The sequence below is a fragment of the Colius striatus genome, chromosome Z (genome assembly GCF_028858725.1).
Source record: "Colius striatus isolate bColStr4 chromosome Z, bColStr4.1.hap1, whole genome shotgun sequence".
Lineage (NCBI taxonomy): Eukaryota > Metazoa > Chordata > Aves > Coliiformes > Coliidae > Colius > Colius striatus.
The window spans coordinates 592,275-619,286 of NC_084790.1; the positions used below are offsets into that span (position 1 = coordinate 592,275).

A 27,012-nucleotide genomic window follows, 5' to 3' on the forward strand; every position below is an offset into this window, starting at 1 on the left:
GGGGGAAGGGGAGAGCTTGGCGTGGCACCTGAGGGAGGGAGGGAGGGAGGGAGGGAAGGAGGGATGCAGCAGCTGGTGCTTGTTGCTGCACTAACAAGTGGGACCTTGTTAAGGAGGAGCTGCCAGGAGCAGGTATCACACTCCTGGGAGTGGTTTGAAGCAGAGGATGTGTTTTTGACCTGCTGCCTGAGGCTGGGTGACTCCAGGGTTCCTGGCAGCCTCCTGGCTGGGGTGGGTGAGGAGGAATTAGAGTGCCAGAGGATGACAGAAGGGAAAAGCCAGGACTTGGGGCTCTTCCCAGGAGTAGCCCCACTTCTTGCTGGCTGTGTCCTTAAGGAGAAGGCTCCCAGCTCTCTCTGCTGAGTGAGGGGGGCACAGCTTCTGCCGCCCCCAGTGTGAAGCTGAGGCTGGGTGCAGCACAAGAATCAGGGCAAAGCCCCCCAGCAGCCCTTTTACAGGGGCTGTCCTCAGAGACAAGGGCTGCTCTGGTTCTTCCCCGAGCTGATCTGCATCTGCAAGGACGTCTGGTGACAACACATCTGCCTTTCTGAGTGGAGACACCTGACTTGCCTTCTGCCTTCACGGGACAAACACAGGTAAGTGACAACAGCACCCCTCCCAGCTCAGCCTGGGGTTCACAGGGGCAGATACCTGCCCTCACTCACTGGCCACCAGCACAGCCCAGGGCCCTGCACCCATTTCAGAGCCACACACCACCCAAGCTGAGCCCAGCAGCTCCCTGTGCTTGCCCAGAGCTGTGGGTGCCTCTCCCAAGCTCGGCCTCTCTGCACCCCACAGCTGCTGTTCCCACTGTTGGGAACACTCACAGTGACAGGAGGAGGGATGCTCTGCCTGATAACAGATACAAGCGCATTTAGCTCAGACCTGACAGAAGTGCTGCTGCCTCTTCAGACCCAGAAACACATCCCTCAGAAAGTAGGGCAGGAGAGAGCAGAGTTTAACCAGGACAGGCTTCCCTTGAACCAGCTCTGACTCAGCACCTCTGGGACAATGTATCAAACCACTACCCATGAGAAACAAGCAGCTTTTTGTTATCCAGCTTTATTCTCCTTTCCCCTGTGCAAATCCAGCTCCACAATGTTCATTTCCAGAAGTCACAGTGTGATAAAGTGTCATCTGCTGGGTACAAACTGTCTGTCCCATGGCCTCCCCCAGCACTGCCCAGTCCCCCCACCAGCAGCTTCCTGCTGCTTTGCACAGTGACCCTTCCACACCCTGGGAAAGCAGCTACAGGCCAAGAGCCCTCTGTGTCTGGGCCTCTGGGATTCCTCCCTACCCTGAATGGGGTTCTGCCTCAACACCCTGGTCTGTTAGGCACAGCTTCAGCCAAGTCTTACGGTACATAATGAACAGTTCTGACTTTCTGTCAGTGCTGCAGCACAGGCCTTGGGCTGGAAGCTGCACTTTTGATGCCTGTCACTGCAACAACGACCAGGCACATCAAGAGGAAATTGTCTTGGTGGCAGGAGAGAGCTGAGGTGGTAAAAGCCTGAGAGTGCCAGAGTCCCTCCTGAGAGGAGAACGTGTGTCTGGGCAGGGCCCAGAGCCCTGCTGCTGGGCTGAGGGGTTTGGACAGCACAGACAGGCTGCAAGAGGCTAATGCTGATGTGAGAGAGGAGCAGGGGGACAGCATCTGCCTGGTTCTGGCAGTGGGGGCTGACTGCTCCCCTTCCCTTTGCACTGCTGCCCCCAGATGCAGGTTAATGCTACGGACGAAGCATGAGGCTGGGGAGCCCTGGCAAGGGAGAGAGAGCTGCTGCCTCCTGCACAGCTGGAGCTGAGCACCAGCCAAGGAGCTGGGCACTCAAGCCTCGATGCAGACAACAGCCAAAGCCTCAGCCCAGGGGAAGGGCCCAGGCTGTTTCACACTGACACATCATCCCCAGCCCTGCCTCACAGCCACACAGCACCAACGGGCTCTTAGAAACAGCCAACAGATTTCTCCCCTTCCCTTCCTTTCCCCCCCTGCCATGGGGGAGACGCCAGGCGTGGGGTTTGGCTGGTGCACTGGACTCAGCAGCTCCTGGGAGCCCTGAGGAGGCATTTTGCTCCCTCCTGCTCCAGAGCCTAGAATTCTTAGCAGTTTATGGCATCTGAAAAGACCAAGTCGAGACAGCCTGGCCCTTCCCCCCACTCCTTCCTGGCAGGGACTGCATCATGTGTTAACTGCTCACTACAATGTCTCTTAAGGTGGTGTTTGAGATACAATTAGGTGCCTATTTGGGACAGGGGATTAAGTGCTTTAGAACAAAAAGTGCTACAAAAACTATGCCCACAGTGCTGAGCAGGTGCAGTTCTTCCACAGGAGTTCTACTTTTTAACAGATGTCTGCTCAGTGCTGGCCCTGCCTCGGTTTTGTGCTCAGGGGTGTCTCTGCCTTGGTTTTGTGCCCAGGGGTGTCTCTGCCTTGGTTTTGTGCTCAGGGGTGTCTCTGCATTGGTTTTGTGCTCAGGGGTGTCTCTGCCTTGGTTTTGGGCTCAGGGGTGTCTCTGCATTGGTTTGAAGACTGATATTGCCTTGGTTTTGGGCTCAGGGGTGTCTCTGCCTTGGTTTTGTGCTCAGGGGTGACTCTGCCTTGGTTTGAAGACTGATATTGCCTTGGTTTTGGGCTCAGGGGTGTCTCTGCATTGGTTTTGGGCTCAGGGGTGTCTCTGCATTGGTTTTGGGCTCAGGGGTGTCTCTGCATTGGTTTGAAGACTGATATTGCCTTGGTTTTGTGCCCAGGGGTGTCTCTGCATTGGTTTTGTGCTCAGGGGTGACTCTGCCTTGGTTTGAAGACTGATATTGCCTTGGTTTTGGGCTCAGGGGTGTCTCTGCCTTGGTTTTGTGCTCAGGGGTGACTCTGCCTTGGTTTGAAGACTGATATTGCCTTGGTTTTGTGCCCAGGGGTGTCTCTGCATTGGTTTTGTGCCCAGGGGTGTCTCTGCATTGGTTTTGTGCCCAGGGGTGTCTCTGCATTGGTTTTGTGCCCAGGGGTGTCTCTGCATTGGTTTGAAGACTGATATTGCCTTGGTTTTGGGCTCAGGGGTGTCTCTGCATTGGTTTTGGGCTCAGGAGTGTCTCTGCATTGGTTTTGGGCTCAGGGGTGTCTCTGTATTGGTTTAGGAGTGACACTGCATTGGTTTTGTGCTCAGGGGTGTCTCTGCATTGGTTTGAAGACTGATATTGCCTTGGTTTTGTGCTCAGGGGTGTCTCTGCATTGGTTTTGTGCTCAGGGGTGTCTCTGCATTGGTTTAGGAGTGACACTGCATTGGTTTTGGGCTCAGGGGTGTCTCTGCATTGGTTTTGTGCTCAGGGGTGTCTCTGCATTGGTTTAGGAGTGACACTGCATTGGTTTTGTGCCCAGGGGTGTCTCTGCATTGGTTTTGTGCCCAGGGGTGTCTCTGCATTGGTTTTGTGCCCAGGGGTGTCTCTGCATTGGTTTTGGGCTCAGGGGTGTCTCTGCATTGGTTTTGGGCTCAGGGGTGTCTCTGCATTGGTTTTGGGCTCAGGGGTGTCTCTGCCTTGGTTTTGTGCTCAGGAGTGTCTCTGCCTTGGTTTTGTGCTCAGGAGTGTCTCTGCCTTGGTTTTGTGCTCAGGGGTGTCTCTGCCTTGGTTTTGTGCTCAGGGGTGTCTCTGCCTTGGTTTTGTGCTCAGGGGTGTCTCTGCATTGGTTCGAAGAGTGACATTGCCTTGGTTTTGGGCTCAGCGGTGTCTCTGCCTTGGTTTTGGGCTCAGGGGTGTCTCTGCCTTGGTTTTGGGCTCAGGGGTGTCTCTGCCTTGGTTTTGGGCTCAGGGGTGTCTCTGCCTTGGTTTTGGGCTCAGGGGTGTCTCTGCCTTGGTTTTGGGCTCAGGGGTGTCTCTGCCTTGGTTTTGTGCTCAGGGGTGTCTCTGCCTTGGTTTGAAGACTGATATTGCCTTGGTTTTGTGCTCAGGGGTGTCTCTGCATTGGTTTTGTGCTCAGGGGTGTCTCTGTATTGGTTTAGGAGTGTCTCTGCATTGGTTTTGGGCTCGGGGGTGTCTCTGCATTGGTTTTGGGCTCGGGGGTGTCTCTGCATTGGTTTTGTGCTCAGGGGTGTCTCTGCATTGGTTTTGTGCTCAGGGGTGTCTCTGCATTGGTTTTGTGCTCAGGGGTGTCTCTGCATTGGTTTTGTGCCCAGGGGTGTCTCTGCATTGGTTTTGTGCCCAGGGGTGTCTCTGCATTGGTTTTGTGCCCAGGGGTGTCTCTGCATTGGTTTTGTGCTCAGGGGTGTCTCTGCATTGGTTTTGTGCTCAGGGGTGTCTCTGCATTGGTTTTGGGCTCAGGGGTGTCTCTGCATTGGTTTAGGAGTGACACTGCATTGGTTTTGTGCCCAGGGGTGTCTCTGCATTGGTTTTGTGCCCAGGGGTGTCTCTGCATTGGTTTTGTGCTCAGGGGTGTCTCTGTATTGGTTTAGGAGTGTCTCTGCATTGGTTTTGTGCTCAGGGGTGTCTCTGCCTTGGTTTGAAGACTGATATTGCCTTGGTTTTGGGCTCAGGAGTGTCTCTGCATTGGTTTTGGGCTCAGGGGTGTCTCTGTATTGGTTTAGGAGTGACACTGCATTGGTTTTGTGCTCAGGGGTGTCTCTGCATTGGTTCGAAGAGTGACATTGCCTTGGTTTTGGGCTCAGGGGTGTCTCTGCCTTGGTTTTGGGCCCAGGGGTGTCTCTGCCTTGGTTTTGTGCCCAGGGGTGTCTCTGCATTGGTTTTGTGCTCAGGGGTGTCTCTGCATTGGTTCAGGAGTGACACTGCCTTAGTTTTGTGTTCAGGGCTGGCACTGCCTAGTGTAACAAATTCAGCTGATGCTGCAGGAGACCAAAGGGAAAGAGCATCACTTTCTTAAGGAGCATATGACTCAAAAAGACAGCCCCAGTGCTGAACGTTGCCCTGCTGTTTTTTAGGTGAACTTCACTTGAGAACCGCCAGTGCTCCTGCTCCTCTGTGTTCCCCCAGAGCAGGATGGATGTGGCAGGGCCTGCCTGGCTTTTGGGGAGCTGTTTCTCTGTTCAGCCTGGGTGCAGACAGCCCCTGGAAAAGCCACAGCACCCTGCCTAGCACCTGTGATTTCCTGGTGTGCAAAGGCTTCAGCAAGCACTCTCAGAGCTCACACCTCCCTCTGCTCGTGCTGTGGGTCACACAAGGGTGAGCATGCATGAATATACCCAAAAAATCCTCAAACCACTCTGAAAATACACCCCAAGAGCTCAAAGCTTAAGGCACTGAGGGCCCAGCTGCCCAGCCGAGCTGTGAGCGTGTTTTGACATGAGGGGAGCAGCACAGAGCCTGGTGCCACCCCGTCAGGGCTGAGCAGGGCCTGGCAGAGCCAGCACTGAGAGCTTCCACCAAGGCTGCAGCGAAACCCAGACCCTGCCTGAGCCCTTCCCCCTCCCTGGGACGGTGCCTGGATGGGACAGTTCCCATCAAGGCCCAAGTCAGCGGTGGGAGGATGGAGAGATAAACCCCTCCCTGTGCACACCGAGGAACAGCACAGCCTCTTCCTGCCCCCGCCGCCAGCAAGGCCTCGGAGAGCAGCAGCTGCCAGGGCAGGGGGGAGAGCTGAAGGTGAGGGCTGCAAGCAAAGCTCTTTCTGGGAACAAAGTCCTTCTCTGATTCAAGAAACAAGTGTCTGCGGGGAAGGGTGGGAGGTGAAACCAAGAACCCAGCTACTCATGGCTGTTATTTTCCCCCTGCAGAAGGCTTGATGTAGAGATGATGCTACTCAAAGCCCTACAGAGACGTGAAGTTTCTTCTGCAGCTGAGGAGGAAGTTTGCCAGCTCTTCTTGGCACAAACAACCGCAGCTGCACTGAAGATACCCAACCTCCTGCCGGGGCAAGCGCCGCCGCTGCCGGGCTCACGTGGGAAGCCGAGCACCAGGCGTCCTGGCCCAGCCCCTGGGCTGCTGAGAAGCACAACCACGTTCCTCTGAAAAGCAGGAATTTCCACCCACCACTCTCAAGCTCAATCTAACGCTCACACCCAAAACAAGTGACTCCCCCTGTGCCGGGGAACACCTCAGCTCGGGCCGTGGCCTGGAACTGGATCGGAAGAGACGCCAGAAGCGAGGCCCGAGCGCAGCGAGCTGCTGCTCCGCTATCCTACTTCAGCACAAGCCACCAGTACCTGCACTTGCTGCTCCCCTGCAGGGCTGGCTGGAAGCTTTTGCAATTCCTTCTTTCACCAAGGTAAAAACCTCCAGAGCAGGAAGAGCTTCAGGGCCTGTTCTCCAGCCGCCCGTGTTTGACCCGCCACGTCCAGCTGACGCCGCAGTCAGGGGCCAGAGTGCACTGCAGCTCGATGCCGGAGTCGGGCACCTCCATGTCGTAGTGAACTGGCTGCCCTTCCTTAGTCACCAGGCTGAAAGCAGGGACTGGGATCTGTGAAGCAGAACAAACAGCCCAGGGGCACTTCAGATCTCTTGCAGGACACAACATCCTTGATGCAAAGCCGGCAAATAGCTTCCCAAGCCAAGAAAAGCTCCTGGAGAGAGGCCTGTGCTCTGCAGGATCATCCCCACTGTCCCTCAGCAGCAAGTACCTCAGAAGCTAGGTGGCATTCACCTGCTGCCAAAGTGCCTCACTCACGCTGCTGCTGGCTGCTGAAGTGCCTGTTTGGGCACTTTCACTTCCTCTGTAGGCCAGGGATGTTTTGCTTCACCGTGTCCAAGAGAACAGAGTATGTTGAAGAGAACCAGCACCACTACACCACTCTCTGGAGTTCTGCAAACTCTCTCTTTAGAGATGATCCCCACACTTTACCCTCAGATGAGTCACTGGCCCACAAACACTCAGGAGTGTCTTTCAGTGGCTGCCAGGGAGGCCCACAGCGAGGTTCATGCAGTCTGCCAACATCTCCGCTGGCCTTGCGGCTTGGACGTGTCACAGCCAAACACGGCCTGTTGCCCTCAGCCAGTGTTACTGCTCTTCATGAAAGAGCCATTTAGTGTTTCGTCTTTAGGGAGAGGGGGAAAGAATTTCTCTTTACAGTGGAGAAGAAGGATTTCCAACCTGCAGCCCAGGCACTTTCTCAGGTGGAGATCCTGATGCTCCCTGTGACAATCAGCAATGGCTTATGCTTCAGATATCCTCTGGCCTCACACTGGTAACAGCAGCACTGAACTGGTGTTACTAACAGTGGCACTAGGATTCCTGAATGGACTTCTGGGTCACTATGAGGCTGCACTGTGGAAGAAATTGCTCCTGAGACAAAAGGCTGTACATAACACTGTGTCTCACCTGGCTGCTGATCCCCGTGGCGACGTCTCCCACCTTTGTCCTGTGGAAATCTCTGATGTGTAAGTTTTCCCCACTTAGCAACTGGATCTGGATTTTCACTCCTGAAATGCACAAGAGAAGTCATTAACTCGTGCTGCAGGCATCAAGGCTTCACAGCCCAACACAGGAAAATTGAGGAGCAGGGCACATACATCACAAGAACTCGCTTTTGTCATTAAGCATCTAATTCAGGTAGGTCTCTGCTTGCTGGAGACAACACTGACTCACAGAGCAGAGCTGAACTGAGCAAGCAAGCAGCTGGAGGGATGTATTGATTTGCACAATATGCCCTCAGAATCACTTTGTAGACATTTATGGTTCTAAAGCCCAAATCCTTGCACGTGGCAGCAGCACCAGGCACGGTGTACGCAGCCAGGGCTGGGGCACACACAGCCCCCTGACAACCCACCTGCGTTCAGGAGGCTCTGTCCTGACCCAGCAGCTGGGGGATAAGAAGAGCTCCAAGTCTCTGTATCCCAGACCCTCTAGATACTGAGGAAATTCTACCTGACCCTTCCTTTCTCCCCAGTTGAGGAGCCCACTGACCGTTGAAGCAGCTGGGAGTGTCCGTGTGGCGGCTGCGGCTCAGCAGGTTGTTCCAGCTGAAGCTCTGTCCGTCTGCCTGGCTGTTCCAGGAGTGGATCCCGGAGCTCATGGTGTCCCTCAAGCTCTGGGAAGCTTTCATGGAGTTCTGCAGAGGTAAGCACAAGTTTGTCAAAGGCTCTTAAAGATTAAAATACCCTCAGGAAGAAGCAGAGATGCACAGGGACCTGAGGCTGGGCCCCGGGCTGCTCAACACTTCGCTGCCATCAGAAAGGTGACAGGCTGCAGGCACGGGAAGGGAAAGTCAGATCAACAGTCAGCTGAAGAGCTGGATGAGAAAAGAGGCATTTACCATCCTGAGTGACAGGAGCATAAAACACCAGGTAAAATTCTGATCTCAGTGAGCAGCAGCCAGGAACACCAGTGCAGTGCACACAGAGAGATGGACCCCACACAGCTGTGCTGCCTGGAAAGGGCTGTGCTGAGGGAAGGGATATCCAGGGTGAGGGTCTCCTCCTCTGCCCCGCTTTGCTGGCCTTTCCCCAACCATCCCTTTAGTGGCCAGTGCCAGCAGGAAGACCCTGGGCTGCACAGATGGTTGGTCCAACTTGGTACAGCTCTTGTGCTCAGCACTGCTCCTCCAGCTCCTTTCTTCCCCACAGACAGGGTTAGGGGGGTGGAGACTTTCCACACCCACACACTTGTTGCTTGCTGAGGAGAGCAACTGGAGGGAAGGGATCCACACCAGAGAGTAAACTAAAGAACCACCACAGTCCCAAACACCCCACTGTCCTAGGACAAAGATTTCTTCCCAAAGTACTCTCCAGCAAACCAGGTGTCAAAAAGCAGCAGCAGAGAGGAGAAGCTCCACTGGAGCCAGGCTGCAGCTTCCCAGAGGTGGTGACCCTGGCACCCCCACAGCCCCGGGCCAGCAGCCAGGCTCACTCACCTTCTCACTGGCGTCTGACACAAAGGGGCTGTCGATGCTGAGACAGGACAGCATTTGTTCTTGCTCCTCCAGTGAGTAAGGCTGGGAAAGGCTGTTCAGAAACAGTTCTGCAGGCAAAAGGAGAGATGAGAATGACACTGCCAGTGCTTCCTGTTACGCCTCCCTGCTCTAATCACAGGTACTGCAATGCATACCCTCAACTCCTTCAGCATTGCCTAATGAACTGGACAGATTGTGCACTGTGAAATGAAATGCCATGCACAATGCCAGGAATGGGACCAGCACCCAGGCCCTCCCAGTTCCTGTCTGTTCTGTCACCCACCACTCTTCACTCTCCATCCATCCACATGAAACCCTGGGAAAGGTCAAACTTCTGTACTCAGCCCTGCAGTAGCTTGCACTGGTAATGCACAGAGCTCACAAGGCTGCTGAAGATCCAAAGCCATCTGAGAAGAAAGCTAGCCCCCAGCAACCCCTCAAGTGCCCTTCCCCAGTTTCAGGACAGCAGTTGCATTTCAAGACACTTCTCACCTAGCTTGAAGTTTTCAATTCACTTGCAAAGACTAGAAAACAGGAGATCTAAGAAGTGGAAGGCTGATTTATACCGAGGCAATGGAGCTGGACTGCTACTTCACCGAGTTTCACGCTGAATTTACTGCTGGCAATCAAATTTGCTGTCTGGTGCCTACAGGTTTTCCAGCAGACCAGTTGCAGAGTGATTTTAGCTGTGCTGCTTTGTCTGACATCTGCCATCCCACAGGGTTATCCCTTTCTTAAAGAATTATGTTTGAAGCCCTAAAACTTGAGAGGCAGCTGGGACTGCAGACACCATTTATATGGTGTGTGGGTGCCCAAGGCTGAAGCTCCTGTTTGCAGAGAGGTTCATGACCCCTATGACAGAAGTTCCCTCCACTGTCCAGAGTGGAAGGAAATCCTGATCACCACCTTTGGGGCATATTTAATTGGTTAAGAACTGCTAGTTGTGGTAATTTCAAGGAAGCTGTTCATGTAATGAGAGAGGAACTGTGAACAAAATGACATCCAAGCTCAACACCCAGAAATAACTGTCAGCAGGCCAAAAGAAAGCAGCTGGGTTTTTATCATGGCCTCGGCCAACCCCCTGAACCCCCTCCATGGCCCATCACTTACCTATTTCCAGCTGCTGAAGCTCCTGCTCTGAAATGGTTGTTGCTCTTTCCACGTGGCTGCAGCTCTTCAGGGGCAGAGGAGTGGAGGAGAGAGGTGGAGGATCCCAGGTCTCAGATAACTCCTTGCAGACTTTCCAAGGGCTTCCCTCCATCTCTTCTGTTTGCTCTGGGGGTGGTGGTGGCAGAGCTGGGCTTGTACCAGAAACTTTGACTGACAATTTTGGGTCAGAACCAGTCTCACAAACTGGACCCGCTGTGGGGGACAGGGACGTCCGTGGATGGTCTTTGTTCAAAGACAAATGTCTAGGCTCTCTGTATTCTCCTTTCCAGGGGCTTGTCACACCTCCCACTAAAACACCAAAAAGTACACAAACATTGTCAAACAAAGGAGAACAACCCAAAAGTTTTCCTTTACAATGAGCTTCTGAACTGTATCCTGCTGTGAAATGCTCAGCTTCCCAAGACAAAACCAGATCACCTTTACAACAAGGATTTGTATCACAGACCCTTTCAGCAAGATTAAGGTGAAACACATTATGAGTTGTCTTAGAGGCAAGACTGGACCACAAGCATGAGTTCCAGTTCAGGATGCAACCAACCTCTGCTTTCAGTTTTGCTGCCTACCAGGCTCCAGCTCACTAGATGCAGTTGATAACTCAGCTGAGGACGAGCCTACCCACAGCACACACCTTCATAAACCCACACAAAGCTCCATAAAAGCACAACATCATCTGCTTCAGGCAGAAGAAGAAGAAAGGGCTTGTGACAGCACACAGGAAACCTGTCATTTCTTTGGGTGAGAAACACCCAGCTGTGGGCAGAGGCTATCAACCCCAAAACACACACCACTGCTGAAGCCTGTGCAGATGATATACTGACCAGGAAAGCATCCTGGTATTTCCCCACAGGATCCCTCTGACATAACTAGCAACTGGCAGCTTCAGCCATGCAGATAAGCAGCTTCAGATACAGGACATTTCTACCTTCTTCAAGGGCAACACTGGTCTTAGTTTTCAGTTCAGACGCAGATGCTCTTTGAACTGGCTCCTTCTCCAGCCCCATTTTAATGATCTCAGCAGTGAGAGGGTTGCAGGAAGGTGGAATTTCCCTCAGAGGAGGTGGCTCTTTAGCTATCTGTGTAACAAACAGGAAGTGAAAGAGGTTAGACCAGAGAGGCTTCATTTGATTTCAGAAAGGTTCTTCCCACCCCGAGAGCTCTTCCAACTGAAATTACAGCTTCAAATGACAGACCTGAGCAGTGTGGGTTTTTTTTTTACTGCTGCATGGCTTAGATGTCACACCCAAGTCATGAGCAGGACACAAAAGAAATAGCCCCAGCATGTGTAATACACAGCAGTAAGAGGAATAAGAAACCATCAGCCCAAGCAAGGTTGGCAACACCTCGGCTGCCCAGCTGGCTCTGTCAGCCTTCCCAAAATGACTGCTCTCTAGGGAGGTGTAATGAGACCTTGCAGGCCTATGTACCTTTCACTGGAGGTACCTTGGGTCACTTACCTTCAGGCAGAGTGGGTGATTGTAGTACTGAGTCCAAGGGTGGCACCCATTAAGCATATGAAGCATCATACAGCAACTGCTCCAGACGTCCACTTTGGAGTCGCAGCGCTTGCCCATCACCACCTCTGGGGCCATGTGAGTCTCTGTGCCAGGCACATAGTTCCCTACAACCATTCAAACAAAGCTCACTGCACAGAAACCAGAGAACTGCTCCCATGCAGCTGCTGGGAAGCCTAAGGCAGCCTCATCTTCTCAAAGTGAGAAACAAGTCACCTGATCCCCAAAAGCAGCATCATGTGGTCTTTAGGCTGCTCAAGGGCTACATCCCCTCATCAGTCTCATCCCTTACACACACACACACATAGGTATTGAGCCTCCCCTTTCCAGCACATCTGGAAGGCACAACATGACCCTCCACTGCTGAGCTTGGCAGTGTAATACAGCTTTCTCTCTCAACAGCTGCATTCAAAAGCTCTGCAGAGTTTAACTGCCCAAAAGCCAGTGAGGCACTTTGGTGCAGATCAGGGTCCTTCCCCAGCTCTTCACAAGGTGACATCACAAGTCAGAGCCAGATTGTTGAGTTCTGACGTGCTTTCTTGCAGGGACAAAACACTGAATGCACTATGCTGACATCATCTTGCATAGAAACACAACAGCCTTCTAGAGGGAGATCAGCTTCCAACCCCCAGCTCCTTTTAGCTGTCGGTGGGATACATCACAGCAACGTCAACGAGCGAGACACTACAAGCAAGCCTCAGCCTGGAAAATAACAGCTGCTTGCAAACTACCCACATATAAAACTTGGAAAAGAAACAATGAGTCAGTAGGGCAGTCCCACAGAATGGCAGCAGAAAATCCTTACCTGTGACCAAGCACTTTCCCAGGCCATCTGGATGAAGGTGAGCAGAGTGCCCGAAGTCACACAGGAGAGCTCTGCTTCCGTCGTCAGACAAGAGCACGTTTTCCGCTGGCAGTGAGAAGGTTTTAATTAGTCACTCTCCTTTGCATTATGGTCACTGAGATGGAACAAAATAAAGCCAAAAGTACACAGTACTACAGTTTCTGGAGCCCAAATCAAGGTCTCTCCCTCCTATGGAGTGTCACTGGCTTAAGCAAGTACACAACTAGAACTGTTTCTACTTTTAAGCTACCACCCTGGAGATTCCCCTACCCCAGAGGTGGGGCAGCCTGTGGAAACAGCCTGTGACACCCTCTGAGTGACAGAAAGAAAAGAGGTGACCAATATGGGATGCCCAGCTGGTTAGAAGCAAGCTAAGCTCCTGTCTGGAATGCAGAAAGCCCAGTAAATAACCTTTTGCCACTCAGTTACTGAACCTCCAAACAGTTTGCCTCTTGTGAGAAAAAGAGAAGAACAAGGTAGCTAAAGCATCACCTTACCTTTTACATCTCCATGGAGAATGTTCTGAGCGTGAAGGTACTCCAAGCCCTCTAATGCCTGACCCAAATAACTGAGGGCTCTGTCCTCTGGCAGGCAGCCACTCTGTTTAATGAGCTGACCTAGTGAGCCACCTAGAAAGGAATCCAGAGAGTCCCTTTTAGCTTATCTTTAAATTCTTCCCAGCATCAGCAGAGTTCCTCATTGTTTCTGAGGAAGAAATGAGAACTGCCAGGTCTGACAGCCCTTATCTTCCATACACAGGTCTGTTCCTTTTGTTTGCTCTCAGAGTTCCTACTGCCCACAGAAACCGGCCTCTTTCCTGAAGCCTTTTGCTTTGTGTCACTTCTATGGTGTCTCTGTATCAAAAAGCAAGTACTGTGTGATCCTGTCAGACACTTCTAGGGGCTGCTGGTCCTGGCTGGAAACAGGAGCCTGCAGTATCTAAGTGTGCTGACACAGTATCCCCTGCGCCAGGACAAGGGGCTCCACCTGCTGCCACCCAAATAAACAGGAAAGCAAAAACCAGCACCAGCTGTGTGTTTTAGTGAGAATCTGCAGCTTCTGTTAGATCCAAGAGATGCACCTTGAACTGGAGAGAGGCAGGACTGGAAATGATCCCCCCGTGCTACACATTCCTGCCCCAGCCCCCTCAGGAGTTAATGCTACAGCACTCTGGACACCCCAAAGAATGACCAGGTTAAAAACTGGGGCAGGGGGAAGAAGAGGTCAATGTCTATTGCATTCAGCAGTTACAATGGTGCTTCCCCTGTGGTTGTTCCTTTCTTACCCTCCATCAGCTTCATGAAGATGGTCACCCAAGGCCCTTCCTTCACAGCTCCATACAAGGGGACAACCTTAGGGCTCGTTACCGCAGCACACGTCGTTAGCTCCTCAGCACGGAAGTGTTCCACTTGTACCTACACACACAAAGCAGCAGCACTCAGCAAATGCTGGGATGAACCCTGATGGCATCGTCCCTCCCTCACGTTTGGGCCAGTGTCCCAGGCTGGTTCAGAGCAGAGGCACAAGGACAACCTTTGTTAACAGGAGTCAGGGGGTACAGCAATAATGTGAATGCTCAGAACGATTCTGAACCAGGACAGTGACAGTCCCCAAATCCTCAGCATGGGAGGAAGGGCAAGCTCTGTCAAATACAGATGCCAGCTTTCAAGACTTCCAGTTTATGGCTGAGCACTGGTAACCTTCAGGAAGAAGGTAACTTCTGTCTGGGTTAAAGAGCTATACTGACACCTTCAGCTTTCATGGCAGAAGGAAATCCCAGCTAAGGATGGTGCAGTACTTGGCAAAAACAAAACTCCTCCAAACCAGGAGGGAATGTGAAGTGTGGGCTCAAGCAGTGATGGACACTGCTCCTTAGGGGGCACTCAGCCTGCACAGAGAACACAGAAACTCTGCTCACAGAGTTCAGCCAAACAAAATACAACAACAATCTGCAAAAGACCAGAAGGAAAACATGAGTCATGAAGATTCTGGTGGGAAAAGGTTGTATCATGTTTCTTCCCTGTCAGCAACCCAGCTTACAGCTACTTTTCCTTAATCTCAAGGATCTGGGAGCAGGTGCCCACAACAGCAAGCACAGTGAGAGGTCAGGTAGTCCCCTTCTACCACGGGCAGACAGCAGCAGCTCCAGACACTCCCTGCTGTCAGTTTCTCCTGAGACTGTGTATTTGCAAGGTGGATAATAAATAGTTATGTGCTGTCAGCAAACGAGCTGCTCACGTTGCCATCAGATCCCACAGCTACAGCGTGGGGATGCAGAACGGGAAATCTTTCTCTGTGTGCTTTCAGTACCTTTGCCTCTATACAGCTGACAAAAGAAATGGATAAAGCCTGGCCAGGCTGGCTTAGCCTTGCCACTGAGATCTTCCCAGAAGCAGTGCATGGAGCTGGGACTGGTGTAAACAAGGAAAAGCAAACGTTTCAACTGGAAAAGTGCAAGCTTCAAGTCTTGTTGTATACAACAGGTTTGTACTCCAGACAAAGCTCCCCACACACTTCAGGTTTTCTACTGGAGCAACGTGAGAAACACCAGTTCACAGAAGTGCTGAAACTATTCAAGAGTGAAGCTCAAACAAAGCAGTTCACATCCTCATCACCTCCTTGCATTATCACCCTGCCTTTACCTCTGAGGCCTCCCCATGGCTGCCTACAAATCACTACCCCGATTCGAGTTATATTGCCCCCTCTTCATGCATCATGTGGTGTATCTTGGTGTGCAGAGTATGATGTGAGCAGTCTGTAAAGCACACAGCCTTTGCTGCATCTGCACCAACCACCTCAGTGAGAGTGCCAGTGCTGCACGTGACACTCGCTCAACAGATGACAGCTCCCTGCTTTAAGTGCCCTCTGCCTGCCTCGTTTGCTTTCCCACTTTATTCCCTTTTGAGCAGTGAAACACCTGCCATGTCACCATTATAGCAGCCCTGCTTTCAGAGAACAGTTAGATAAGCAGACAACTCACACAGGCCTTTCTGCCCCACAGCCACCAGCAACATGCAGAACAGTTCTGAAATCTCTCCTCTCTTGCTCTGTCTCAGCACAAACCAACCCAGATCCTTTGCAGCACACCTTGGAGGCCAACTGAACCTACTGGGTGCTAAACTTGACTCCCTCTGCACATACAGGTTCTCCATTGGCTTATTCTCTCCATGCTATCACTTTGAAGATCTTTCCTGGGGCACAACCACAGCAGCACTCCACTGTGACTGTACCACAAGGTGCCTACAGCCCACAGCAGCTGGAAGGAGGAGAGTTACTCTGCACACCTTCTCCTGTCAGGCCCAGCCCCCTTCTCACACAGAATTACCTTTTTGGCAGCACACTGAAATCCTGTCTGTTTGTCCTGGATCTTGTACACTTCTCCAAAGGAGCCGATGCCCAAGGACCCGTGACACTTGGTCCAGTGAACCTCCTCTCGGTACTCATAATCCACTGGCTTTAGCTTCTGCAAGTTCAGAGAGAAAACAAGCTGAAGCAAGGGAAGAAATGGTTAACTGTTGAACCCCACAGAGAGCAGAAAAAGCACCTCTCGGAAAATCCCTGTACAAAATTCCTTCTGTCACAGGCTTGAGATACAGGAAAGATTCACTTGATTACTGTGGGCTCTAAATGAGAGCATCCCAGTGCTGTGAAGAAAGGCCACCAGCATATGGATAGCTCTGGAGCCCCAAACCATTCACATGCAGGACAAAACTACAAAGCTAAATCCTACAAACAGAACAAGATTCACGTGACTAAGTGTAGACATCTATGTGTGAGCTAAAGGCTTTCTTACAGACACTAGCCTCAGACTGTGTCTTAGATCTCAGGGTAAATACACTCAGGCAGGTAAGTGACACCCTGACTCCACTGATTCACACCAATTCCAGAGAAGAGGCCTTTGAGAGGAGCTTCAGGTGGTGAGAGAGAACTGAATTCAGAAGAAATGAATCATGCCATACATACATGATTTACATACATTTGCTATGCCGAAGCCCTGAGTTTGGCAAGGGACAATGGGTGAGCTGCTGGCTTCCTACCAGAGGCAGCAGACACATTTTCTGCACCTCCACAATCCACATGTCCCTGGTTTCTGCCTGTGTCACAGCCCAGGCCATCCAGAGCCAATAAAACACTGCAGCCTGAACGGGCTGGGTTCTTTCACAAACAGAGCAGACATGTTTGAAGACTGCCTAAGCACAGAAACATCTCTTACAGGAACATGCATATTTTGTGAAGGAGGGAACAAATCAGAGCCACCAATCTGAGACAGGGCTTTGTATCCTTCAAACACCCAAACCACATCTCCAAGGGGCAGCCCCCAACCATGACAAGAACCATCCCAAAAACACGGCCTCATTACAAAAGTCAGCACATGGATGCAGGTTCTCTCCCTCCTGAAGCCCAGGAGAAACTCTGCCACCCATGACACCGGTGTGGAGGGTCAGATCACCTCGTTAAGTAGCACGCCTTCATTCTCATCTGCTTGCTGGAGCTGCTCCTTGGGCTCCAGCCCACCTCCTCTCCACGTCTTGGCTAGGCTGGCCAGGTTCTGTGGTTCACCCACACTCACGCTGCCCTTCAAGGCATCCACCAAGTATTCCTCCACAGAAATCTTGTCTGAATTGCTCTTCACGGACTGGCTGATGCATTTGGGGAAACTATACTCTAAGTTGAGGCCTGATAAGCGTTGCTCACTGTCCGGGTAGTCGAGTTTCCCGTGGAGGTAGGTGTGCAGAGCGCCGCGCTTCAGAGCGTGGAGAGGAGTGTCCAGGCGTGGGAAATGAGGGGGGAGGATGTTGTAGGGAAAAGGATGGGGGGTTTCAGGCTGGGGAACGCTGTCCCTCTGACAGGGCCGTTTCCAAACGTGATTAAGGCACTGAATGGGGCTTATCAGCTTGTGCAGTTCTGCTTTGTACTGGCTCCTGGGGGAAGGCGCTCTGCCCGTGGACACAACCTCCTGAGGCTTCTCCAAGCGCAGCGGATCATAGGCAAAGCCCTGGCGAAACTCTGGAACCCAAAACTCGTTTCTGTAAAGGGTATTCTGGTGGGACTCATCCTCCTGCAAAGCAAAACAAAAGCAGCTGAGCAGGAACCTCGAGGCAGCCGGGCAAAGTTGCGGCAGGCGCCGCGGCAGCACGGGAGGCTCTGACCTGCACGGGAATCGGGGTGCAGCTCTCCTGCTCCGGCGTTCGGGGCCCTCGCCTCCCGCCAGCCGCTGCTTGTGCTTTCAGCTTGGATCGCTTCTTGTGCCGCTTCTTCCTGGCCTTGCCGCGGTGCCGCCCTCTCCAGCAGCCCTGAGCCATCCTCCCCTCCCTCGCGTGGGCCACATTGTTGGGGATCTGATCGAGACTGTCGGAGCGGCTGCTGCAAAGCAAGAGGAGCCAAGGTGTGAGGGTGAGAGCACGGCCCCTGTCAGCAACCACCACCCCCAGAACAAGGGGGAGAACCAGCCATTCAGCCTCTGAGGCTTAAAGAATACACAACATAGCTTCTTGCCTCCTAACGTGGCATTTGTGACCTCAGTGCCACGGTACAGGAGAGTGCCTGGCACCATAATAAACAAATATGGGGGGAAGGTGGGGGAGACAAAGCATTAAGTCTCCCAATCTTTGCAACTCCTGCAAGGAACAGCAAGGCTAGACAGCAAAACAGGAGGGGAAAGTACTGAGTGTCTCCAGGGTGCTTTGAGACAGTTTGTGTCTGTGATTGACACTGGACACGGGGATGATGTGCAAACATAACCTATTTTAAACAAGCGTTCAATGTAACACAAGTGCTGACAGTCTGCTCTGCTTGAACGAAAACTAGGCCTTGCACTGAAGCAAAGGGATGACTAAGGGCACTCAAAATAGCTTCAAAAAGCCAAAATGCTCTGGCCATGTAAAGCTCAGTGCTGCAACAGGGGTTCTCTTGCCCTTGGATCCTTCTGCTTCAAGCCCATGCACCTCAGGAAAATGACTCAATCATTTCAAAACAACTTTGACAATCCAGAAGACAACCAGCAGGCACTGACAACAAGGCAATGGGACGTGTTCCCAGTGGCTCATATTTAAACTTGTATTCTCTCCCAACACAAAAATGTTTTAGGGAAGTTGTTTGGGGAAAGACACTCTCCTCCTGAGCCTCAGCCAGAACAGCCATTCCAAACGGGAGTGCTTAAGCACACAGGGCCAAGGGGGTGGGGAAGAAGTTCATGTGAAGAAGTCTCTCACCTGTAACGCTTACTGTGAGCAATAAAGGATCTCTCTGATAAAGTGGGGCTGAACTCCTGGCTGTTTTCACCTGTGTGAAAGAAAACAGGATCACCACATGTCTTCAGGATCAGGCAAAGTCTCTCCTGCTAACAACTGGACTACGAAACAACTTCACCAACTTGCTAAACCAAACAGTGATCTAGACAAATCACCACAGAGTTGTGCCACACTACTCTCTCCTCCCAGCATCAGATAACTTCCCAGCACTGCCATCTCCTCATCTCCCAGCTCGCTCCCACCTGACAGCTTCTTTTTCCCTTCCCTTTCCCCCCTCCTTTAAAACATCCTTCAGAAGCCAGCCAAGATCAGCTGTGACCCAGCAGCACACACATTTGTAGTCACAGCAGCTAGGTGCAATGGCCACACGCTGCTCTGTTATTTATGCTTTATTCAGTGGATGCTGACACATTATTAGGAGATTTCATGAGCTTCCTAAATAGAGACTGGGATGTGTCACCAACTCCACCCCACTTGAGATAGATTTGCTCTCAGCCCTCCTGGAGTGTGAAGCGAGTGAAATCTCATCCTGCATGACACATTCCTCCTTCTCAATGAAGAGCAGTCCACCCAGCTACTTACATTCTGCTTGGGCAATAATAGAAATTGATGCACAGCCTCCTTCTGTTTCTTCTTTTGCTGTTCCTTTGGTGATTACATCATTCAGGATTTTCCACTGGCTGTGAAAAATGACCTTCTTGGAATCTTCTACTTTACAAACACTGCTCTGCTTCTCACTCACTGACTCCTTCAGCCCTTTGGTAGCTTGGAGCTCCTTGTGCTTGACAGCTGGATCAGGAGCTCCTTGGCATGTAATTCCCATCACTGCCATTTCCCAGCTTCAGAGAGTCACTGAGGAAGAACAAAAACACCAAAAGCAAAACACTTGTCAAAATACTTCAGAGGCAGGAGCGGCTTCAAGCTCAGGAGAAACAGGAGGCTGCTCAAGGTCCTACCCAGCCTCTGAGCAGGGAGCTGAAGAGGAACCCAAGACTGCCAGCTCTCCATCCCCAACTCATATCACTCAAGAGCTGAATAATCAATATTGCTCTCAGGGCTAAAGACGTGAGACCACACAGGTATCAAAGGGAGATTTATTCCATAGTGTATTCCATTAGCTGAAATGCAAACAGTGGCACCATGAGGAAGTGGGAACTCCTGGATCACTGAACAGGAACAACAGTCACTCAAACAAAAGGAAAAAGAGAGGACAAAAGCTTTTCTTCTGGAGTGCACCAAGGAGAAATGGCACTGCTCTCACACCACACCAATGGCTATGAAACCCTGCTCATTGCCTCCTTCCCTCTACTCAGCCACCCTCAAACCATTTCTCAATTTGCCTTCCAAAGAAAGAAGGCCAGGCAACGAGCCTGCCCTGCAGAACTCCTCCCTCCCTTCCCTTCATCCCAAACAACTTTTGAAAGCCTTGGTCAGGCCTGACAAAAGCAGAGCTCAGGCAGTGTGTGGGGTTAGTGCAAGTTGGTGAAGAGAGAGGCCAGTGCTGGGGCTGGAAAAGACCATCCCTTGGCTTGGCAGCAGCTGGTGAGTCACTGAGGGCGAGCTGCTGGCTGACCAGGGAGCCTCAAAGGGTTCCACACAAGCCTCAGCACATGCCAAATCTTGGCAGCACAGAGGAAGGTGGGAGGGAGGCTGAGGTGGAAAGGGAGAAGCTTCAAAGCATCACGGAAGCAAGGCACTGCAGGGCAGCACAGGGGTGTATTGTGAGGGGAAAGCCAGGCACGTGCAGGAGGAGTTCCCTGGACTGAGGAGCAGCCTGCAGGAACTGAGGCTTTGCTTTAGCCCTTGATCCCCTCACCTTGGGTTCTGCAAAGGTTATAATCAGAGTATGTCCTATTGCCCCTTAACTGTAGAGGTCACTTCCTCGTGCCAGTCCTCTCACAGCTGGAGCTCCAAGTCTTAAAAAGAACATTTCCACCATTAAACCCCCTGTGAAAAACCCAGCAACAGGTGTCCAGCGCTACCAACCCAGCACAAGACGAGGAGCAGGGGCGCTGGAACAGAGGCCAGCAAAACAACACCTCAGGACTCCCTCAGAAGCACACCTTTGAGGCCTCCAAGTTTTGGGTTTCCCTTTCCCTTTTTCATTTTACCTCCTGCCTGGGGCAAGAGGGCATTTACTCTAACAGGCTCCTGGCAACACAGAGCTCAATCAGGAAAATGACAAAGCCAGTGGGTGCCTAAAGGACCACCAAGGGAAGGGGAAGGGAGCCCTTCTGGAGCCAAGTGAACCTTGGTGTGATGTGCAAATGAGTCACCTAACAACCTGGCAGGTATACAAGGAAAGTCAACAATGACCACATTCAGTGCTAAACAGAGAACAGCTGCTGTGCAAAAGAAGTGCTGATGACAGTATCCCACTCATTACCCCGTTCTGCTCCCTCTCCTCTACACAAATTATGTCAAATCTCAGTGCTGTAAAATAATCCCTTGGAGCAGCAGAAAGAGGCCCTGCCAGATGACTAACCCAAGCCACCAGTGACCAAACTGACAAGTTCCCAGCTATTTTTATACTCACTCTCTCCTGATTTGCATTAACTCCTCACCCTCCTCTCACCTTCAAGGACCTTCAAGGTCCGTGGAGCAAACCTATCCCCATCACTTCATTCTACCTGTCACTCCTCAGCTTAGGTAAAGGACAGCAGAGGGAGGGCAGAAGCAAAACCACAAGCCCTTGTAGCCCTCTGAAATGGAAGAGAGTCACAAGGAAATGCTACTGAGTTTAAAGTCAACAAAGCACATACCTCACTGAGAAGAGAGAGGTAGGTGTCGGGCGCAGCAGTTGCGCTCCAGCGGCACTCAGACAGCTTAAGTGTGACTCAGGTCTAGGAGGCTGTGTGGGCACAGAGGCTGCAAGCCCTGCCCAGGTTAACTGCTGCCACACAGTTTTCAGGTTCTTCTAAGAATCACAAACCCAACCATTACAAACAAAAGGCATAAGTTGTGATGAAAACAACAAGAACCAGGACTTGGAGCTGAGTTGTGAAGCGAAACTTGTCTCGAAGTTGCGTGCTCAGAACTGAACAGGCTGATCTCGGCTCTGTGCCCTTGGAGGGGCAAAGCATTTGCAGGCCCTGTCAGCTGGATGTAGGCACTGGGTCTCTCAGGCACAGGCCCTGTGGGCAGCCCTTCTTAGGGCCACTTTAGACCAAAGGGAGCCTCGGGAGCACCAAACGGGTACCTGAGGTTCCACGGCGAGACCACTAAGAACAGGATTTACCCACATGAGCTGCAGTTGCATCTGCCTGTTTACTTGCCACCACTCCAGGATGAGCACAGCTTCCTGTACAGACATAAGCTACGTCCCTGCAACATGAGGAGCTTCAAGTTCCTGAGCAGGAGGGTGGTTGCTCATACCCCAAACTGTTTCTCTGCTTTTCAAGTTCTCCTCTCCCTCATCCAGATCACTCAGACACAACTGTAACTCTTGATTTCTGTGCCTCTGACCTTCCTCCTCCTGGAGACGTGTGTATGGGCTCATTATTTGCAAGGGAACAAAGGGAAGTTGGGTAATGATGCAGTAAATAGAAGTGCACACTGCAGTCCCAACCCACAGCGGGCTTTGCCAGCAGTGCTAAAGACAACTCGCTCCTTACGTTCACTGAGCCCTTCCTCTCAGCTCTGGGTAACCAGTGCTAGTTCTCACTGCTGTGAAAAGGAAAGTGTGTTTTTACAGCAGGAAAGGCAAACCCAGTGCCAGTTGTGCTGGGGGAGGCATTGGTCTTCCCTGTGCTCTTGGGAGAAAGGAGCACCCTGGTGCTGTCAGCTGAGATTTGCATGGAGGCAGCACTAAGGAGACACTCAACCGTCACTACTGTAAGACAGAACCGTGCACTTTCTGCTCCTTTAAAACCTCCTCCCTCCACCCTTCTCTAAACAAGTCCCTCTTCAGCTCTTCCATCTCAACTGGAAGTTATTTGTAGCAAGGACCTTAAAAGAACATGTCTGTGTTTCATGGAGTTACCGTGTATACAGAGACTGAGAGCTGGGAAAAGCACTGAAACGCTGCAGCACAGCCTAACATGGGATCCTGCTCCCTCTGCCTGCCTGGGATCTCCCTTAACAACGGCTTTGGGGAGAATTCCAGTTAACATTTTGTGGAGTAGCTCATAGATTTGGTTCAAAAAGATGTGGGAAAGAGCTTTAAAACACACATGAGGCCTCATGAGTCTGCTTCCAAGGGTGTAGATTTCTTCTCCCTGTCTGAATGTGACTGTTCAGCTGCAGTTTCACATTGACATTTAGTTTGACAAGAAAAAAAAATGATGTTGTCTGAGTGAGGTTTCCCACTTCCTTATTGAGAAGAGTTTTATGAGCAATGCATTCACTTGGGTCAGCCACCTCTGCTGCTGCTATACTCAAACACAACCAGCATTTCAGCACTGTTGCTTTGCTGACCACTACAACAAAGCAACAGCTGGGAAGAGCAGGGAACTTATGCATCCCTAGAGTGGGACTGAGAAGAGCACACACACACTTTTTGGGAACCTTCTAGTCCTACCAACTGCCAGTAAGTACTCAAGCAAAGTGCCAATGCAGCCAAAGGAGCCTTTCCTCAGTACTAACCACAAAATCATCATACAAAGACACTGAACCTTGTCAAAAAGCATATGTTTCACCCCCAAAAGCACACATTTCACCCCTAAACCCCTAAAAGCACACATTTCACCCCAAAAGCATGTGTTTCACCCCTAAACCCCCAAAAGCACACATTTCACCCCCAAAAGCATGTGTCTCACCCTTAAACCCCCAAAAGCACACATTTCACCCCCAAAAGCATGTGTTTCACCCTCAGACCCCCAAAAGCACACATTTCACCCCCAAAAGCATGTGTTTCACCCTCAAACCCCCAAAAGCACGTTTCACCCCCAAAAGCATGTTTCACCCCTAAACGCCCAAAAGCACACATTTCACCCCCAAACCCCCAAAAGCACACATTTCACCCCCAAAAGCATGTTTCACCCCTAAACCCTCAAAAGCACACGTTTCACCAGAGGAAAAACCCAAAAAGATGACGCTTGTTGAAACACCAAATCCCACTACAGACCTGGTCTGGGGCCCAAGGAGCAGACAAATACATACAGCCCCTTCAATCCCCCACCCCACTCCCCTCCGTCCCTGCCTCCTTGCCACTGCCTTTCTCTGCCTGGATGCCATGGAGAGCTCCCTTGCCTGCCCCTGTTTCAGATGGAACTGAAATTAAGAGGGTTCCGGTTTCAGCTGTGTCAGTTTGAGGCTTGTTATTGTAGCATGAGCTGGGGGTGATTATTTAAACAAGCTGAGTGCTGTCAGCAAAGAGGAGTTTCAATTTGTGTCAGAAAGGACTTAATAATAATTAGAAAAAAGTTGTAGCACTCACCACACCCCCTGCCTTCAAACACCCCTGATGCTGTTTTAGGAGAAACTTCCCTTGTGTATCTAAGAGTTCCAAGGTAAAAATAAATTGAATGCCTGACTGATTAAAATCCTGATGAGTCAGATCACCAGTTGCTATTCCAGGATGCTCACAGCCTTCACCTCCTCATCTCTAACCACTGTTATCCATCTGTCTGTCCAAGGGGCTCCTGGACACCCTTGTCTGCTTCCCCCCAGTCCCTTGCAGGTTGTCTGGTACCTGCTGCACACAGGTTTAGCTGAACATCACCAGGTAAGGCTGCAAGTTCTGCCTAAACAGCTGAAAGGTGGCTGAAAGCTCTGCCTAAACCACCACAGAAGTGCCTGTTGCAAGGATTTTGCTATCAGCCATGTGTTCATGAGCAAGTTATGGTACAAGTGATAGTGAGTATGTAAACACATCCTTTAAAGTGGTTTGATAGTAAATACTTCAAAATCCTGCTTCAGCCACCTGGGCTGCTTACTCTAAACATCAGGATAATGAGCTGCATCTGTCTTTTTAGTTGCCAGACATGAGGATATTGCACTAGTTTTGTTACAAAGTCTGTAGGAAAATATTTGACTGGGTTTAAACCATCAGCAGAATTTCCAACAGGATCTAAACACACCTCTCTCCATTTCCTCAAGTGCAAGCCTGGCTGCAACTCACTCCTCAACAATTCTCTTCATGTTGTTGAACAAATATATGAATAACACCATTTGCCCAGAGTTTATAAACACAACCACATCCCCATTCATTCAAAGAAGAGGCTAATTTTTCCAAACTGCTTTGCAAACAAGTAGAACAGAACAAACTTCAACCTGGCGAGGTTTTGTTTCCCAGCCTGGCTCAGCTGTTCCCACACAGACCAAACTACATCCTGCTTTTTAAGATCCACTTGTGGAGTGAAGCAGTTTCCTGAATTATAACAAGATGATATCACAAAGCACCTAAGTGGGCAACTTCCATCAATACCCACAAATACAGATGAAAACCAATTCTGCCCAGGCAGGCAGGACCCAGTTTTCCCCAGTTGATCCTACACAGTGCTTTGCAGCCTTACATTTGAAATCCCATTCATGAAATGTCATGTAGGTCTACAAGGAAGCAGTAAGGCTGAAAAGCAAGTTCCATTCAGTATAGACAGAAGCATTTCTGTGTAAGCTTAATTTATGATTGGTCCTGCAAATTCAGTTATGATGATTTCATGCTGTAAAGTACAAGTGTGAACTGACCAGAAGAGTTTCTAACTGTCCAGCCTGAGCAAACTCCCATGAGACAAACTCCCATACCAACTGCAAAAGAGAACCTGCCTTTTCAACAAGACAAGGTCCATGTTCTTTGAGTCCAGGGCACTAAACTGTGGCACTAAACTATGATCAGCAAAGCCCAGTTTCCTACAGACTGAAGTCTGACCTGTCTAACCCTCACAGGCCTCCCTCTGCTCCTTCCAAGCATCCTCTTGGTCTCCCCTCTCCAGCATCTCCAGACTTTCCCAACTCAGTTCTCTTTTACTCTGAGCCAGCTGCTCCTCTTGGAGCTTGGAAATCTTTCTCTGTGCCTTTGTCTCCATCACACAATTGGACAGCAAACTTCAAAAGTCACAGAGGCAGCATGATCACCTTTGCCTCCATCCTCTTAACAATAGTTAGGCACCACAGCACTGTTACAACCAAAGCTCAGCTCTACCATCTCACATTTAACAATGAAATAAGATGAAGCACAGACAGTGGCAAAGTTTATTAACTCCAGCAACGTCAGATCAGGTCCCACCTAAACCCTTTGGGTGTTTTAGTTGTTGTGTGTTTGTTTGGTTTACTCCTTCTCCACAGCATGCTATACAAAGATCCACTCTCTTAAAGCAGTTAAAATTTAATAGTTAATAGCAAATGACTCATTCTGAAGGAATCTGGTGGCTGTGCCAATAGCAGATTTTAACTCAGTTAAAAGGCAGTAAAGCAGCACTCTGCAGACAGGGATTTCAGAGCCTGATTCAATTTGCTTTTATCACCAATGTCACAGCAAAGAGGCTGCGAGTTATTACTCATAAAAGAGCTGAGAAAGCCAGTTGAAAAAGAAATGTAGACGTTGTTTATGGATGCCAGTTTCAGATTGCTGCTTCTTACACGTGCAAAGCACTCAACACACGTTTCTAATGTAACCGATTAAAGCAGACAGGAAGCATCTGAGATCAACCACAGCAGCAACTTATTAATCAGCAACGAAGCCCGAAGAAAAAAAAAGAGTCATGTCAAAGAGAAGCAGGAGGGAGCGGTGAATATGCGAGGCGAGCAGACGGGCAGCTTCACCCAACTCCAGATCCTATTCAGCTGTGTATTTTGATTAGCTGATCTCAGGCCTGCCTCCTGCTTCCCTCTCCGGGGCCAGCGATCGCTTTGGCAAGCGGCACCCCGCAACACCCGATGGACGCGGCAACGCCTGCGGCTTCACCTCTCTCTCCGACGGGTGCTCCTGGACGGGCGCGGCGGGCGGCGGGGTCGGCCAGCTCCAGAGGCCGAGGACAGGAGCTCCTGAGCTTCCCAGGCTGCAAGACAAGCACCCGGGATCAGCGCTGCGCAGAGCGCAGGAGGGCGCGCTGCAGCGGGTGCCGGGAGCAGCCCGTTAGCCGGCAGGTCCCGCCCGGGGCTCCCCGCGGGCGGCCAGGGCCCAGGGTCCCACTCTGCGGCCGGGGCCGGGCACGGGGCTCCCTCACACTCTCCTCCCGCCGGCGGCCGCGGAAGCGGCGGCACCGGGCCCTGCGGGACACACGTGCCGCGGGGCTCCCGCGCCCAACGCCACGGCCGCGGCCCAACGCCGCCGAGGCGGGTACCGGCCCCAGCCCCGCTCCGCGCCCCCCGCACGTACCGGCTCGGCTCGGCTCGGCACAGCCCGGCGCGGCCCCTCAGGCCTCCCCCGCGGCGCGCCGCTCACTGACAGGCGGCGGCCGCCGCTGGCCCCGCCCCCTCCCGCCCCGCAGCCAATCGCCGCCGCTCCCCGCCGCGTGACGTCACCCCGCTCCCGC

The 27,012-nt window shown here is 51.5% G+C and overlaps 1 protein-coding gene across 3 annotated transcripts; it reads right to left on the reverse strand.

Annotated features, from left to right (window-relative positions):
• Positions 1 to 1,060: 1,060 nt before the first annotated feature.
• LOC133628830 (mitogen-activated protein kinase kinase kinase 14-like) lies at positions 1,061 to 26,935 on the reverse strand. 3 transcript variants are annotated; one of them, XM_062018464.1, is made up of 17 exons: positions 26,856 to 26,935; positions 26,442 to 26,535; positions 19,181 to 19,450; positions 18,560 to 18,629; positions 17,498 to 17,711; positions 16,798 to 17,406; positions 15,673 to 15,810; positions 13,633 to 13,762; positions 12,845 to 12,976; positions 12,309 to 12,413; positions 11,447 to 11,610; positions 10,915 to 11,065; positions 9,933 to 10,280; positions 8,784 to 8,890; positions 7,838 to 7,982; positions 7,253 to 7,353; positions 1,061 to 6,394 (listed from the first exon to the last, which is right to left on the reverse strand). In XM_062018464.1, exons 3-17 carry the CDS (start codon positions 19,428 to 19,430, stop codon positions 6,230 to 6,232), a joined length of 2,829 nt encoding a protein of 942 aa, XP_061874448.1. In that variant the 5' UTR covers positions 19,431 to 19,450; positions 26,442 to 26,535; positions 26,856 to 26,935; the 3' UTR covers positions 1,061 to 6,229. The 3 variants fall into 3 exon arrangements, with proteins under 3 accessions (XP_061874448.1, XP_061874449.1, XP_061874447.1); XM_062018465.1 differs by having other exon boundaries at positions 17,498 to 17,708; positions 26,442 to 26,586; positions 26,856 to 26,904; XM_062018463.1 differs by having other exon boundaries at positions 26,442 to 26,586; positions 26,856 to 26,904.
• Positions 26,936 to 27,012: the final 77 nt, after the last annotated feature.

Excerpts from the sequence above, each read along its gene's own strand:
- LOC133628830 (XM_062018464.1), bottom strand. The coding sequence starts at position 19,430 with ATGGCAGTGATGGGAATTACATGCCAAGGAGCTCCTGATCCAGCTGTC. Across the intron at positions 12,414-12,844 it reads TCTCCATGGAGATGTAAAAG|CGGAAAACGTGCTCTTGTCT; the intron begins GTAAGGTGATGC and ends TCTCACTGCCAG. Across the intron at positions 7,983-8,783 it reads TGTCAGACGCCAGTGAGAAG|AACTCCATGAAAGCTTCCCA; the intron begins GTGAGTGAGCCT and ends TTACCTCTGCAG.